A 14,268-nucleotide genomic window follows, 5' to 3' on the forward strand; every position below is an offset into this window, starting at 1 on the left:
AGATCCCTGCTGATGCCATCCCATCTGCTACATAAAGCGAAGGTTCTGGACCTCCCACAGATCCAGCACTTGAGGTAATCAATCTCTATCATTGCACATGTACTTAAAAACCCCAAATGAAACGTACTTGGATGGTTTCCCCCTGTGCTGCTGTGGTTATTCTCCTCCTTGCCCTTATGGCAAGGGTCATGCTATAGCCTCTGCTTTGCAAATGGACAGTGACAGGATGGAGAGGCCAAGGGGTACCCACCCACCGCCATGCAGAGATCTCTAATGGAGCAAGGCCATGGACCCTGCTCATGTCACATTTCACTCCCCTTTCTGTATCACCCCAGCATCTTTCCTCCACCAGCCTGGCAATTTTACGCCACGGCTGCAGCCTGCTGGCATTTGGCTGAGCTGAGAGTCAGCTCAGTCACCAACAGGAAAAAACCCTAAAAAAGAAGCAATCCCTTCTTGTCATCTGCAATTTACATAATGAAGTAAGAACCCATTGTCTCTTCCCTGCTTTCCTCACCAAGGCTGGGTGTGCACCGGGAACCTGGGAACGCTGCGGTGCTGCTTCCTGTGCTCCAAGCAAATCTTTTGCTGCAATTCCAGGCAGCAGCTGGGAATTGGGGCAGGAAGGCAGAGATTAACAGCCTTGTGCTGCTGAGAATCCCTGAGACACCTCAGCATGGGCAAATGCAACCTGCTGCAGATTTGGACCTGCCTTTTGGCTCTTTGACAGTGTGAAGGCACAGGGGTGAGGGGGGCATGTTTGCTGCATTTGGGGTAGTTTCAGCAATACTATATGCAATCCTATGACTAGCCTGGGCATAAAGTCTACTTGCCTACTCGTCCCCTGATGATGGATATATGCTCAACATCGAGCTTGGTTATCAATAAATTACTCACCCAGCAAATCTTCATAGAACAGCCCTGGCCCACAGGCAGTGGCACACAACATACACTTGCGTTGCAACAGCCACATGCTCAGGCTGCTGCTCTCACTGAGAGAGAGGTGTTTTGCCACCTCCATGCCCTCTAAGTCCATCTGACCTCCCCTCCTGGGTGCAGGTAGTTCAAGAAGATTTTACACTGCTCGTTTTTGTTTGTATATTGAACTTTGCTCTCAGCAGAAACAACCAAACTGGCCTCAGAGCCAACAGCATTGTGAACCAGCCTGGGGTTTGCACCAGTAGTGCTACATACGTGTGACAACACACCTCAGCTGGCAAACCTGGATCCCTGGGGACAGTCTGGATCTGAAACGTTGATATGAGAAAGTGCCTGGTCTGCTCAAAGGCCTTGTCTGCATCAGTTCTGCTTAGTAGCTGATGCTTGTGGCAGGGTTATCACAGGCTTTGCAGTCAAGGTCTTTGCTGGTGGGTAAAACATTGCTGCTGCTGCTGCTGGGCTGGTGGATATTCAAAGGTTTGAATGAGATTTCTGTCCTTCTGCAGGGTGATAACTTCAGACTGTGCATTGTGATCACCCATGCTCCTGAAAACCACGTGACTTCTGGCTCTGTCACCCCAAAGCCCTGCCTCTCGTACCTGCACATCTCTGGTCTCCTCACCAGGAACATGCCAATGGAGATGAGTGTTCATCCACCTGAGGAGCAAGCCTGGGAGCATGGTTCCCTCTACCTCGCAGATGAAGGCCCCATGTGCCAGGACAGTGATGGAGAAAAGTCTTGCCAACTTTCTGAGTCATGCTACTTTTACTAGCACACCATGTGTCCTACTGCCAGGAGCCCTGGGCTGTTTGGACCACTGCATCCCGGGGGGTGCTGCTCAGCTTCCTGCATCCCAGCACCTCTGTGATGAGCTGGGAACAGCTCCTCTCCAGGAGAGGCTTGGCAGTGGGGTCTATGCTGTGGGGAGGACCCAAGCTTGGCTTTTTGGGGACGTAACCCCCGTGATGGTCCCTCCTTTTGGCTGCATCCTTCTTCCCAAACAGAAGATGACACGACAATGCCAAGATTTCCTGGCTCCGTAGGTGAGGGAAGCACCTGTGGGTGAGGGAGCTGGTCCCTTTCACTAGCTCATTAATTCAGTAAATTACAAAGGGAAATACATGCTGGGAAAAGCAAGGAAAATTCCAAAAGTTAATCCAAGAGTTATTTCCTCCTGATACCTGGATAAAACCGCGTTCTCCAGAGCTCTCCAGGTCAGACCCAGAGAGACCGGTGAACCTACATCATAGAACAAGGTAAAAAACTTTTGCTCTATGTGCTTATGTGTATACCCTTGTATCCCTCTAATGTGTCTCTAAAAGGGTTTTCTTTTTCATTAATAGCCTTAATTTTCAGTGCTAACACAACTTTCCTTTGAAGGGGTATTTCTGAGGGGAAGCATTTTCTTTTGGGATCAGACTTTGGGATCTGCTGCTCTCGGTTGCAGTTACCTCCTGCTGCTTCTGAGTCAGTTGACTTTGAAAACTGTAATTTATCTGTATTTACTTTCCTGATTAATTTTCTTTTGGAATAACTTTGTCTATTTACATGCAATATTTAACTGCTTTCTTTTCTTCATCTTCTTTTGGAATCTTCTGTTAAATATTTGGCTTTATTTGATTTTCCCTCTTGCACATGGGGAATAAAAAAGAAATGGGTAGGAGATACCAGTCAATGTGGGGGTTTTTAATACATGTGTGTATGTACAAATGCTATACAGAATATCTAAATTTCCACAAGCACCACAATTGTGTTATTTAGGAAAGGCAGCGAGGCAATATTGTCTTCCTTGAACAGGTCTGTGCTGGCATCCTGCAGCAGCATGAAGGGATCCCAGCTGTTCCTCTGCCTCTTCTCTGTGTCGTGCTGGTTGAATCTGATGCCGACAGCTGGGAACAGAATCTTCCGCTTTGGACGCTGCAGGGTTTCAATGAGCATGACTGAGATCAGGCTTGGCTTCACTGCAATTAAAGCCAACATTGTAAGTATTGCTCCACACTCTTGTAGAGCTGGGGAAGCTCTTTAGCTGGTGGGTCCTGAAGCCCCTCTGGAGCCAGCATGTACATCACCATCTGTGTCTTCTCCCACGCAGCAAGCCAGAGACCCCATCAGGACCCTGAGCATTTTGTCCCACCCGCACTCTCTGCACAAGGTTAAGGTAGGTGCCCTTACAATGTCTCCAGTTCTCTGAACGATGTTGGCCACCTCATGCCCTGACACCCATGATGAGGTGTACCAGCTCAGGGCATCGGGGGAAGTTGTTCAATGCCATGACTTCTTCTAAATTCCTGTGAAACACAGTCACCGAGCAGGTCAGGGAGGATAAAGTGATGTAGATCACGTATGCAAAAGGAGGTGGGTGCCCCACTGTCAGTTCATGCCCCAGGGCTTTCACCCTGACTGTCTTTCCAGGAATGGTGGGCAGAGATATTCTTGTTGTTGTTACATGTGATGCTCCAGTTACAGAAGCCGTAGGTGCACTCCTCACCGGCTCGGTCAGCAGAGGCATAGCAAAGTGAACCAGGATTTGGGTAAAGCTATTAAAGAATCCAAAAGTGGGTGAATATGATCTTGGGAGGTGAAATATATTATACCTAAGTATTGTTCAGCTCCCTTACAACATAAAGCACTAGACATGGACCACTGCTGCAGGTCTCAGCCTCTAATACCTAGCTACATAATCGTAGAATGGTTTGGGTTAGAAGGGACCTCAGAGATCATCTAGTTCCAACCCCTTGCCATGGGCAGGAAAATCAGCTGTTTGTTTTGTAAACTCAATGTGACTTGCTGAGGATGGAACTCCTGGAAAAGCAGTCTAAAATAATTTCCTAGGTATGTAACCAGTTTACATTAAGCATCACTGAGAAAAGCTCTATAAGAATCAAACCATACCACTGTGCTCAGCTACCATGCTTGGTGTTAAGAGATGGTTTATTCTAGATGTGGGCAGAACGGTTGGGCATTATCTGTTTATAGCACCTTGGAAGACCTTTTGGAAATGGATTTTATTCCTTAAGTCTTCAGATAGGTGCTGCATCACCCATCACCTCTTCAACTTCTACGTGGACAAAGTCTTCAAGCACTGCAAGACTGAGGATTCATACATCAACCGAAAAATCAGCAGCATAGCCAACTCCTTCCTCAGCATGAAGAGGAAACTCAGGCAGTGTGTAAGTCTTGGGTATTGCGTCAGCTTAGTTTCATCTCCTAGTACTTGGTGTATAAATAAACCTAAACATTTTATGAAGATACAGGATCTTTATTTATAAAGATGGTTTTAACAAGGATACAAAGCAGCACGATGTGAAGAGTGCATCTGCTCACTGGGAAGTTTTTATACTTGCCCACTCATCAGCAAACTCCCACGTTAGCTCTCAAGAACAATATTTACCCTGTCCCTCTGCCTGTTGAAGTAAACTCTGTTCTTAGCTGAAGTCTGATTAAAGGACCTGCAGCCTTTTCCACAGATTAACAAGGTCTCAGGTTATAATTTCCAGCTTCTCTCTTTTTTTTACAATTAACCCCTCGAATGAATTCTATGTTATTTTTCTAGCATGAGCAAAACAAGTGCATGTGTGGAGAGGAATCCACTGAGAAATTTAAGCAAATACTTGCAAATTACGAAGGGGTAAGTTGATGACTAAGGCTTGTCATTAGTACAGATACTCAGATTCTCTTTACAGTGGGTTGTACTTGTCTTTGTTTACAACTTGCTCCTTTATATCCTTTCAGCTAAATGTCACATCTGCAGCGATGAAATCCCTGGGTGAGCTGGACATCCTACTAGACTGGATGGAGAAGTCTCAGAGAGCAGAAGGTGTTAACAACCCACCAGTGACTGGAGCTGAGGAAGCTGCTGGGACATCGCACACTCCAGTGGTGAGCAGGAAGACAATGTGCTGCACCACTGCAGATTCCCACTGATTGCACCCCTGTCCAGGCAAACACTGAGTGTTCTGCTAGTTGGGTACATGGGTGAATGCATCAGCAGACCCTTGCATGAAGGTGCAAATATTGAGGTTGATGAGATGAGCACAGCACTCACTTAGCTGCCTTCTATCAAAGGATGCTCTCCAAGGGAAGATCTCAAAGGATTTCTCTTGCTACAGACATAAGCTGTGATCATTTAATAAAATAAAATTATTGTTTAAATTATCATTTTTTATATAGGGAATGTACAGTCACGAATGGTGGAATGAGTCTGGTGTAGTTAATGCTGCAGAGCAGTGCTCATAAATCTGGGCTCAGTCTTATGTGGCTGCTGCTGCTTGATCTGGCTGAAATGAGGTTCACAGGGTGAGAGATGCTTCTAAGAACAGGCCCTAGAAGGTATGTCAGGCCTTAGAAATCTGTGTTTCCTTTTGAGACGATATTTTGTGCCTTATCAGTAAAAGAACAGTTCCTACACAAGATACGTGGTTGCTGAATAGAAAAAGGTTTGTGTGTGTACCGTGTAATTTACTGAGAGTTGTAAGCTTTGTGGAAATCTGCTACAATTACTGTAAATAAACCCCACTTGAAACTGTGATGAGTCTGTCAAAATTCTGAGGAATTACATGTTTCTTGTTGATGAAACTTTATGAATTCACTGGGGTGCCCTTTCATTGCAGATACTGTCACTCCTGGTAATGCAATCATCCCAGAGGTGATGCATCCTTTGTGGTGTGCCAGAGACAGCAAAGTTCAGAGCTGTGTGATACTAAATCACCCCTGCTTGTCCCTTAGACCATTTTTATTGTGCATTATGGTCTGTTTCCACTCATGTGGGGCTTTTTCAGGCACCACTGACTGCACACACATTGCTGGTACCCCCTGGTTCTGCATGCTCTAAATCCCTTTTCCATCGTGTTTTCCCACAAGGTGTTAATACACAAATACATATTGCTGTAGTATCTGCAAATGGCAGAGGCCTAATGCATTAGCAAATGAACCAAGAGCACCCAAGTCCTCTCTCCATGCAGCCAGGAGGTGTTATGCACTCTTGGTGTCAGGACCCAGGTAAATGCAGCCAGAGCAGATGGATGTTTATGTCCCTGGTAGCACTCTAGTCCTTATATTTCAACTGATAGAGTCTTACTGCTACATTCATGAGACATAAAGCTTGAGTAAGACTAAAGGTCCTCCTGTCCTCAAGGAGAACCTAGCTACTGCTTTGGTTTCATCCCCATCACAGACCTCTGGTTGCAAACCAGCATTGCCAGAGCCCTGCATCAGTCTGGTGGGCACTGCACTTTTCATCAGGCATCAACAGAGTGGAGAGCCGCAGAGGAGGAGGAAGACCCTTCTTGTCCCTTCCCAAAAAGTCTCGGTGGTGACCTGGCTGGGTGAGCTCACCAGCATTTGCCTATAGCACATCTGCATGTGCTTCAGGCTGAGTGGGATTTGGTGATTCACTGTCAAGGGAAAGATCTCCTTGGCTGTCCATGATCCTTCCTCAAATATCTGCTTATATCAAAAGGAAGCCTCTCAGGTCTTTGATTCTCCTAATTTGCTTTCTCATTAATTTTTGCAGTGTGACTTTCACTTGTCCTGGTGCTAGGGCAGGAATGGGTGAGTACATCCCTCCATGGTCTATCAGCATTTGTGAAGGCTGATCTGTCAATGCCATCACCCTGGAAACCAACCATTTAAGAACAATAGGTATCTTCAACATACTACCATCTGTTAAAGAAAAGCCTTCAAGAATGAAGCAGTGGTGTAGTGAGACACCACAGCTTGCCACTGACCAAAGGAAAGTGGTTGACATGTTTGATGAAGTCTGGTGAAAGAGATGGGGCTACTCGGTGAGGTCCTTGTGGACCTTTCCATGGATCATGGTGGACTCTGGATCACAGACTGAGTGAGAAGCCTGGGGTTTATTCCATATCCTCAGCTTAAGCTGTCACAGGGGTTATTGACCACGTTTCATTGATGATTTCCTGCGCAGGGTGTTGCATGCCTCAGTCCATGCATGCTTCACTGGCAGGATGCTCAGCCCCTGCACGTTTCTGGGGGTTCAGCTCGTTCTGTGGCTCCCAGCATGGTGTGGGAGGAGAGGAGCTGAGGGAAGGATGCCGGCGGGCAGGCTGAAGAGGAAACAGCTTTGCAAAGGGAGAGCAATAGGGGTTTTCTCCTGCAGCTTTATGACAGCTTCCCCCTGGGGACACTTCCCAAGCGCACACCTTGCTTATTGCACCAGAATCATTCATTCATTTCCAGCAACTCCGGGCGAGCGCGGACGTGTCCTGGCCACTCCGCAGCTTTTCCAGTATCCAGCCCCCTTCCCACCATGCTGCGAGGGGATGCAGCCCAGGAGATGGGGCAGATGAGCTGAACCCTGACAACCAGGCCAGGTTGGACGAGGCTTGGAGCAATGGGTCTAGTGGAAGGTGTGGATGAGCTTTAAGGTCCCTTCCAACCCAAACCAGGCTGGGATTCTATATCTGAGGTCCCAGCCTTGCTAGCAGTAGGGTGCTGACTGGTGCAATGTGGGTGTGAGAGCAGCCCTGTAAACACAAATGTCCCTGGAGCTGCTGCCCTCCTGCTCCCAGTGAGCCAAGCTCATCTCGGTGCTTATTGTGGGAGGTCCGTGATTCAGGAATAATTTGGGGTTTATCCTTGATGAAAACTCAGTGTCTGCAGACTAACACAAACAGCCATTGCCCGACACCTTGTTGAGCTACCAACTCCATCATTACTGCTACTTGCTTTACTATCTGCAGGGCATTTATTTCCATTAAGTGTAGGTTTCTTCTACCATCCCGTGCTGTTTGCAACACCAGATGTGATGCTTTAATGCTGCAGTAAAAGGAGGAGAAAGCCCTGTCCGTCTTCCCCAGTTGTACCATTACTGCAGCAGTTTGGGTGTGCTCTCCCAGTGCTCTCCCATGGACTGCATGTCCCCTGGTCTGCTGAAAGCTAGTGGTATTCTTTATTGCTTGTGTACAAAAGCACTTCAGACAATGTCTGGTCTGCAAGTCCTGGCCTCTGCGTGGGAAAGCTTAGAGGAATCAAGTGTGAAATGTGGTTCTAGAGGGTTTTCTGCTGCCTTTAAAGGAAAATGAGAGGGGAAAATAAAAGAGCAAAAGCTGAATTTAAGCAGTAAAAAAAGTCAAGCTATAGCAAATTGTGAGAGTAAGGACCAGGGCTGCTTGCTGATGTCTTGCTCTGGTCCTCAAGGTGGAGCTGGTCCAGATGCTGCTGCCTTTTGCCTCACCTTCAGATCCGGGGGAACACATGTGGGGCAGCAGCGTGCTCCCCAGAGCTGCCCTGCACGATGCTGCTGGAGGTGAGGAACGCGGAGTAGGTGAGGTCAGCATCCTTCTTGGAGCTCTACGGGAGGGACAGGAGGACACTGTGAGGGGGCTGCAGACCCACAGCAGCACATGGTGAGGGAAAGGGCAATGTTTTGGGGCTGTGAGCTTCTCAAGATGATACAGGCAGGCTGCACACCAATGTGAAAGCATCATCATGCCTTCGCTCAGCCCTGGGAAGACCCCAGATGTTGCAGGTTTGGGACTCTGTGTCATGTCCGTCCCTGCATGATGGCATCCAGCTCACCTGCCCTACAGCTGCTGGGTTTTACTGGTTTCCTGTTAGTTCCCTTTGTTCCTCCAGTTCAGCTCTCAGTGCTTAAAACACCTACATACTGCCTTTGGTTAGGGGCTTTGAACAAGAAGGGCTTGCATTTGGCACCTTCTGCTGCTGCTGAGTGGTGCCACTCAACCATGACCTAACCCAAGGGGCCACAGGAGCAAGTCACAGCCCTTGCAAATGGGAGAGACCTCCTTGCCTACCTCTGCGCCCTGAACCACTGCCTGAGTGGGGGAAGGCTCTGGTTCATCCAGGTATTTCATATTGAAGATAACAACCCAACCCCAGCCTTCCTGGTGCTACCTGGAGCTGACTGCAGGTACTGGTTGAAGCAAGGTGACTGCTATCACTGTCTCTGCTAAAACATGGGTCCAGGAAAGGGTTAAGGTCCCCCTCGGAGGCTGATCTGCAGCAGGTGCTGGAGTCAGGTTAGTTGGGAGCATCTGGGTATAAATAAGGCCCCTGGGAGAGAGCAGCTCCTCTGGCAGAGGGTGAAGGGCTGTGCTGGTGCCTCTCAGGTCAGTGGGCTCTCTCCTGCCTCCTCTTACCCTTTTTGCCTTCTTTGTCTCGGCAGCACTTTCCGGCGTGGCCGCGGTGGTGATGAACTCTGCGGGGAGAGAAAGGGAGGTGTTGGGGTGCGGGCACCATCAGTGGGTGGTTCTGTAGCTTTCGTAGGGTCCTTCTGCAAACCCTGGGGCTGGGAAGCATCCCATCAGTCAGCACCTACCGTCCCCTCCTATCCGAGTCTCCTGGGTCTCTTTCACACAGGAGTTATTGGTCACACCATAGTCCTTAATGCTCTCGAAGTCTGACATGCTGATGTTTGTCCTGTAGCTCCCAATGGACACCAGGTCTGTTAAGAGGGAGGAGATAAGTACCCTGTGGGCTCATTCAGAGTCAGTGCGAGTGCATCAGCACCCCAAGAGCCTCTGTGCAAGGAGGCACGGTGCCATGCGATGTGCAGAGCCTACAGAGGGGTGGTCTCTGCCTCAGCCCAGGCACTGTGTGTGATGGAGAGGTCTGAACGGGGTTGGTGGGAGAAGTGGGATCCTTTGTCTGCATGGGGGGGGGGGAAAAGGGGAGCCCAGCACACACACGTTATTGCCTTCATCTTAGCATACTAATATTAATATAACCTTAATATGAGGTTTTGAGAGACTACAGGGAGCAGAGCAGGGACTCACCAGATCTTTTCAGCTGCCTGTATTTGAACACACCAAAAGCTGTCGTGATGATAAGGAGCACAGCACCAACAGGAGCCAGAACTAACAGAAGAGTATTGGGGCCACTTTGATTAGGGCTGCAATGGATGGAAAAAGAGATCACTAAGCCATGAAATACGTTATCTTTGAATTATTCAAGACTGAATAATGTGTATGAATGTCCAGCAGTCTAAAACCTCTACAGTGTGGTAAATCTGAGTGAGTGTGATGTAGTTCAGCTGATGAACTAACACATAGAATCAACCAGTAACTAAATAAAACTGCAGGACAGAGGTTGTGCTAAATCAGCTACATCAGCAGCTTGGTTATAAATGTGTGAAGGAAAAATCTCTGATTTTGACAGAGGATTTTCACTGAGTTTTTCTGTACCTCGAATCCCCAACCATTCCTTCTGGGGCTGCATTTGCTTAAGTTAGAGATTAATTCTGTGTCATCTTGCATTTTGTTGTAACTATTATCTGTTTTCCTCTGATGTTTTAAGTTCTCTGGGGGCAAGAATTTCTGTGTTGCTAAACCACACATGGAGTGTGCAAACACAGCACCAAAAGTAGGTTAATAGAAATATATTAATATTAGTATAAGGCATGATAAATGACAGGCTTGGAGAGAACTAACCTTTCAGAGGCAGCATCGTTGATTCTTCCTTGGGGAATAACCCCACCCTCAGCAGGGCTGGGGGCCTTGACAAGGCTGGGGACATCAGCATCCAGGGACTCCGGGCTGTGGACACCAGCATCCAGGGACTCCGGGCTGTGGGCACCAGCGTCCAGGGACTCCGGGCTGTGTCTGGCGCTTTCTCCTGTATCATCCGGGGAAGAAGGGCTGTTAATGGCATGAGCAGCAGCATGGAACTGGTGACACAGAAGCTAGTTGGCTGTATCTGGTGGATGTGGCACTGAGGTGGGTTTTGGCTGTACATTGGCTCAGGAGAGACCTTATAACAGTCTTCCAGTACTTAAAGGGGCTACAAGAAACCTGGAGAGGGGCTTTGGACAAGGGATGGAGGGACAGGACAAGGGGAATGGCTTGAACCTGCCAGAGGGGAGATTGAGATGAGCTCTGGGGCAGAAGCTCTTCCCTGTGAGGGTGCTGAGCCGCTGGCACAGGGTGCCCAGAGAAGCTGTGGCTGCCCCATCCCTGGCAGTGTTCAAGGCCAGGTTGGACACAGGGGCTTGGAGCAACCTGCTCTAGTGGAAGGTGTCCCTGCCCGGGGCAGGGAGTTGGAGCTGGTTCATCTTAAGGTCCTTTCCAACCCCAGCGATTCTACGATTCTCTGCTACAAATTGTAATAGCAATAATTAGTGATGACAGCGCTAAGGAGTAAAAATGGTGTGGAAGGAAATGATTTTTAGACTGGTGAAGGTTTTAGTGATTGGGAAGTAAAACCAACAGAGATTGAAAACAGGTGTAACAAGTGCAGAATCAGGGTGATCCCGGCGTCTCGATGCCTGGATGACAGCCCTTCTGCTTTGAGGTGCTGCAACCTAGCGGCTGTGGAGAAGACTTTCCTCTCAGCAGAAGAAAGGCTGCCTTTGGCTTGGAGCTCACCTGAGGTCACGGACAGGTACACTGCCATGGTTTCCCCATAGCGGCCATTGCGCTTCACGCCACACCAGTACCACCCTTGGTCTGTCTTTGCCACCGAGTCAAAGCTCAGGATAACTGTCTTGTCATCGGTGTCGCACGTAACTTCCGACCCTGGCTGCCTTTGGTCAGAAGCAGGCAGGGGGGTGCAGCTAGTGCTGCTCCACTTGCACCAGTACTTCTGGTAGGAGTAGTACCGGCACTGGTAAGAGCATGTCAGGTTGAGCTGAGAACCCTCTTGTGCCTCTACTTCCTCTTTTCCCTGTAGTCCAGGTTGTCCTGCAAAGACAAACAGAACATCAAGGCTGATGGTGGTGGGAACAGTCATCAACGGGTAGTGGTGCTGCCAGAGACTGTGAACCAGGAGGTGTGTCTCTGAGGGGAAGTGCTCCTTACATAGCAAAATGCATGGTAAGGATGCTGTATATGCATCTCTGGGTGGAAGCTGGATTGGCTTTTGGTTGGGTTTTTTCCCAAGGCTTAAGAAATATTTGCATGAGACACTTCTGTGAACACTTTCCCATGAAACTGAAACCTTGTGTTTCCAGTTGAAAGCCACTGAGGTGTTGGGGAATTGGCACAAGGTTTCACCTTATGAGAGAAAAGTTCAGAGTTTGACCTTGCAGCTCTTCCTAAAAGGCCAGATCTGCTACTTTGTGATGCTTAGAGGGGTTTTTTGTGCCTACTGAGCTGGCAGAGAACCGTCAATGCACAAGCTCATACCGTCCACGATCTTCAGCTCAGTTGATGACTGCTGCTCTTCCACCTCATTTGTCATGCACCAGTAATAGCCTTCGTCACTGTCCTTCAGCTGGTTCAGGATGATGGTGATCGTCTGGTTATCTGGGCTCTCATACATGGCCACTCTTCCTTCATACAAGCCTGACACGTACCCGGAGTTGTCTATGATCCGAGAACAGCCGTTCTGTCTCCACTTGCACCAGTAATTCACTGAGGTGCCCTTCAGAGGCTTATAGTGGCATTCAAATGTCGCTGAACTTCCTTTTACTCCAAATATCGTGGGTTTTACTTGAGGATCGTTAGTCTCTGGAGAGAAAAATGAAATGAGCAGCTCTACATGTCTGACTTGTGTCCACGTGCAAGAGAACGAACATTATCAGATCAATGCTGTTATGGCTAAAGCAAGGTGAGGCGAAGCTCAGAGGTGCAGGTGGTAGGAGACTGGCACTGCTAGGGGAAGGGCAGGGTGTCTTTTTGAGATTTTAGGAGTTAAGACTCAAAGAGACAGTTCGCTTGTCTCAAACTGGGAGGCAGAATTTGCCTTCTGGAGTTTTGGGCTACCCAGATTACATAGCTGGGAACATGAAGTCTTGATGCAAGCTTTATCGGTGATGATTTAGCACATTACAGATAGCTAAATTAGTAGAAAGGAGGATTTAGATGAGAGAATGGAATAACAGCACTCTGCAAAAGAGACTGAAGCTCTTGTTAAATAACATGAGACTGCTGGTGATGCTTCTGAAGAGAAGCAGAAGTGAAGGAAAAAACCTTCAGGGAATAGCTTACCCTCATAGACGTGCACATCCAGTTCCTTTGTTTCTCCGCTCTGCCCATAGACACCGACCCCACACAGGTACAATCCAGAGTCTTCCCAAGTCATGTGAGTGATCATGATGCTGAATGAGCCTGGAGCCTCCGTATTGCTCAGCAGAGCTCGCCCTCTGTAATCCTCATCAATGTTCCCATAGCTATCGATGATGTTAACGCAGCCGGTTTTACTCATCTTGCACAGGAATTTCCTCATGCTCTCATAGTCGTTCCCAAAGTTGCAGGTCATGGCCAAAGTGCTGTGCAGCTTCACGTAGAAGAGCTCAGCTCCCTCGGGTATATGAGAATCTGTGTGTTGAGAGACCAGTCAGCATCTACTGCCCGCTCTGTTGTAACTACAACTCCTAGAGACCTCTTGAAGGCTTTTGTTAGCAGAGGCTTTCTCTCTACTTTACTATATTATATGATCATGTGCCAGTACTATATGATCATGCCATGGCCTGAGCATGATCTGTGTCCCATGTTTACACCATGCTCAGCAGTGTGATGCTGTTTAATCTGATTTTTTTTTTTTTAATGCTGGAATTTTAGGCCAAAAATTCCTTCTGTAAGAGCATGGGGGAAATGGAAACTGCTGCTTCCTGGAAGCATGGAGCATCTTCAGCTTTTAAACACTGGACAAACTGTGTGTGGAGCCTTATTAAAAAGGGATTGAAAACAAACCACCCAAGAAAATAATACTTTATGGAGCCCCAAGAGTGTAATTACCTTTAGAAACATCCAGATTGACTTTGTGGGTGAGCCTTCTACTGTTGATGCCAACACCGCACTGGTAGGTGCCTGCGTCTGCCATTGTAAGCTCAGAGATGCTGATCTGGAAGTTTTCTTCCTGTGGGTTGTCGGTGATGGAGGCTCTGCCTCGGTAGCCTGGAGCAGTGTAGCCGCTGGTGGAGGTAACAGTTAAGCAGCCCGTGGCTGACTCCTTGCACCAATACTTCCTGTCATGTCTGTTCACTCGACTGGGAGGGTAGAAGCACGTCACAGTGACTGACCCGTTGAGCAGACCATATACCTGTCGTGGTCCGAACACAGGGCTTGAGACTGCAAGAGGAGAACGGGTTGGGTGTAAGTGTTGGCTGTGCTACACAACCCGATGGGACTACAGAGCAGGTCAGGTGTACCAGGGCAAGCACAGACCAGAACTGTGCAGCATCATGCAGTCTGAAAGGTCCCATCGGCACTGATGGGGTAGAGACCCTCCCTAAACACTGCTCCCCTCTTAGTAATGCCACCTCTAGTCTAAGGCCACCCACAAGAACTGTACCCCGGACAGGTTACACTTACTTGATGCCTTGGGGAGGTATTTGCCTCTTGCATATTCAGCAGGGAGGAACGTGAGCAGGAGGATCAATGCTAGTGAAGTCATTTTGCTTGCATTCC

The 14,268-nt window shown here is 48.3% G+C and overlaps 2 protein-coding genes across 2 annotated transcripts; one reads left to right on the top strand and one right to left on the bottom strand.

Moving 5' to 3' along the window:
- The first annotated feature begins 2,762 nt into the window (after nt 1-2,762).
- On the top strand, nt 2,763-4,864 carry LOC104412615 (interleukin-20-like). Its single transcript, XM_010023370.1, has 5 exons — nt 2,763-2,921; nt 3,033-3,098; nt 3,958-4,110; nt 4,494-4,568; nt 4,673-4,864. Exons 1-5 carry the CDS (start codon nt 2,763-2,765, stop codon nt 4,862-4,864), a joined length of 645 nt encoding a protein of 214 aa, XP_010021672.1.
- Nucleotides 4,865-8,137: 3,273 nt separating this feature from the next.
- Nucleotides 8,138-14,254, bottom strand: LOC104412616 (polymeric immunoglobulin receptor-like). Its single transcript, XM_010023371.1, has 10 exons — nt 14,169-14,254; nt 13,597-13,922; nt 12,847-13,176; nt 12,043-12,366; nt 11,284-11,598; nt 10,351-10,534; nt 9,697-9,812; nt 9,240-9,365; nt 9,061-9,119; nt 8,138-8,251 (listed from the first exon to the last, which is right to left on the bottom strand). The coding sequence occupies exons 1-10, from the start codon at nt 14,252-14,254 to the stop codon at nt 8,138-8,140; spliced, it is 1,980 nt and encodes a 659-aa protein (XP_010021673.1).
- Nucleotides 14,255-14,268: the final 14 nt, after the last annotated feature.

The sequence above is a fragment of the Nestor notabilis genome, unplaced genomic scaffold (assembly GCF_000696875.1).
Source record: "Nestor notabilis isolate BGI_N333 unplaced genomic scaffold, ASM69687v1 scaffold17741, whole genome shotgun sequence".
In the NCBI taxonomy this organism is placed as follows: domain Eukaryota; kingdom Metazoa; phylum Chordata; class Aves; order Psittaciformes; family Psittacidae; genus Nestor; species Nestor notabilis.

Excerpts from the sequence above, each read along its gene's own strand:
- LOC104412616 (XM_010023371.1), bottom strand. The coding sequence starts at position 14,254 with ATGACTTCACTAGCATTGATCCTCCTGCTCACGTTCCTCCCTGCTGAA. Across the intron at positions 13,177-13,596 it reads CAATCTGGATGTTTCTAAAG|ATTCTCATATACCCGAGGGA; the intron begins GTAATTACACTC and ends CTCAACACACAG. Across the intron at positions 12,367-12,846 it reads GGATGTGCACGTCTATGAGG|AGACTAACGATCCTCAAGTA; the intron begins GTAAGCTATTCC and ends TTTTCTCTCCAG.
- LOC104412615 (XM_010023370.1), top strand. The coding sequence starts at position 2,763 with ATGAAGGGATCCCAGCTGTTCCTCTGCCTCTTCTCTGTGTCGTGCTGG. Across the intron at positions 2,922-3,032 it reads CTGCAATTAAAGCCAACATT|CAAGCCAGAGACCCCATCAG; the intron begins GTAAGTATTGCT and ends TCTCCCACGCAG. Across the intron at positions 4,111-4,493 it reads AGAGGAAACTCAGGCAGTGT|CATGAGCAAAACAAGTGCAT; the intron begins GTAAGTCTTGGG and ends TTATTTTTCTAG.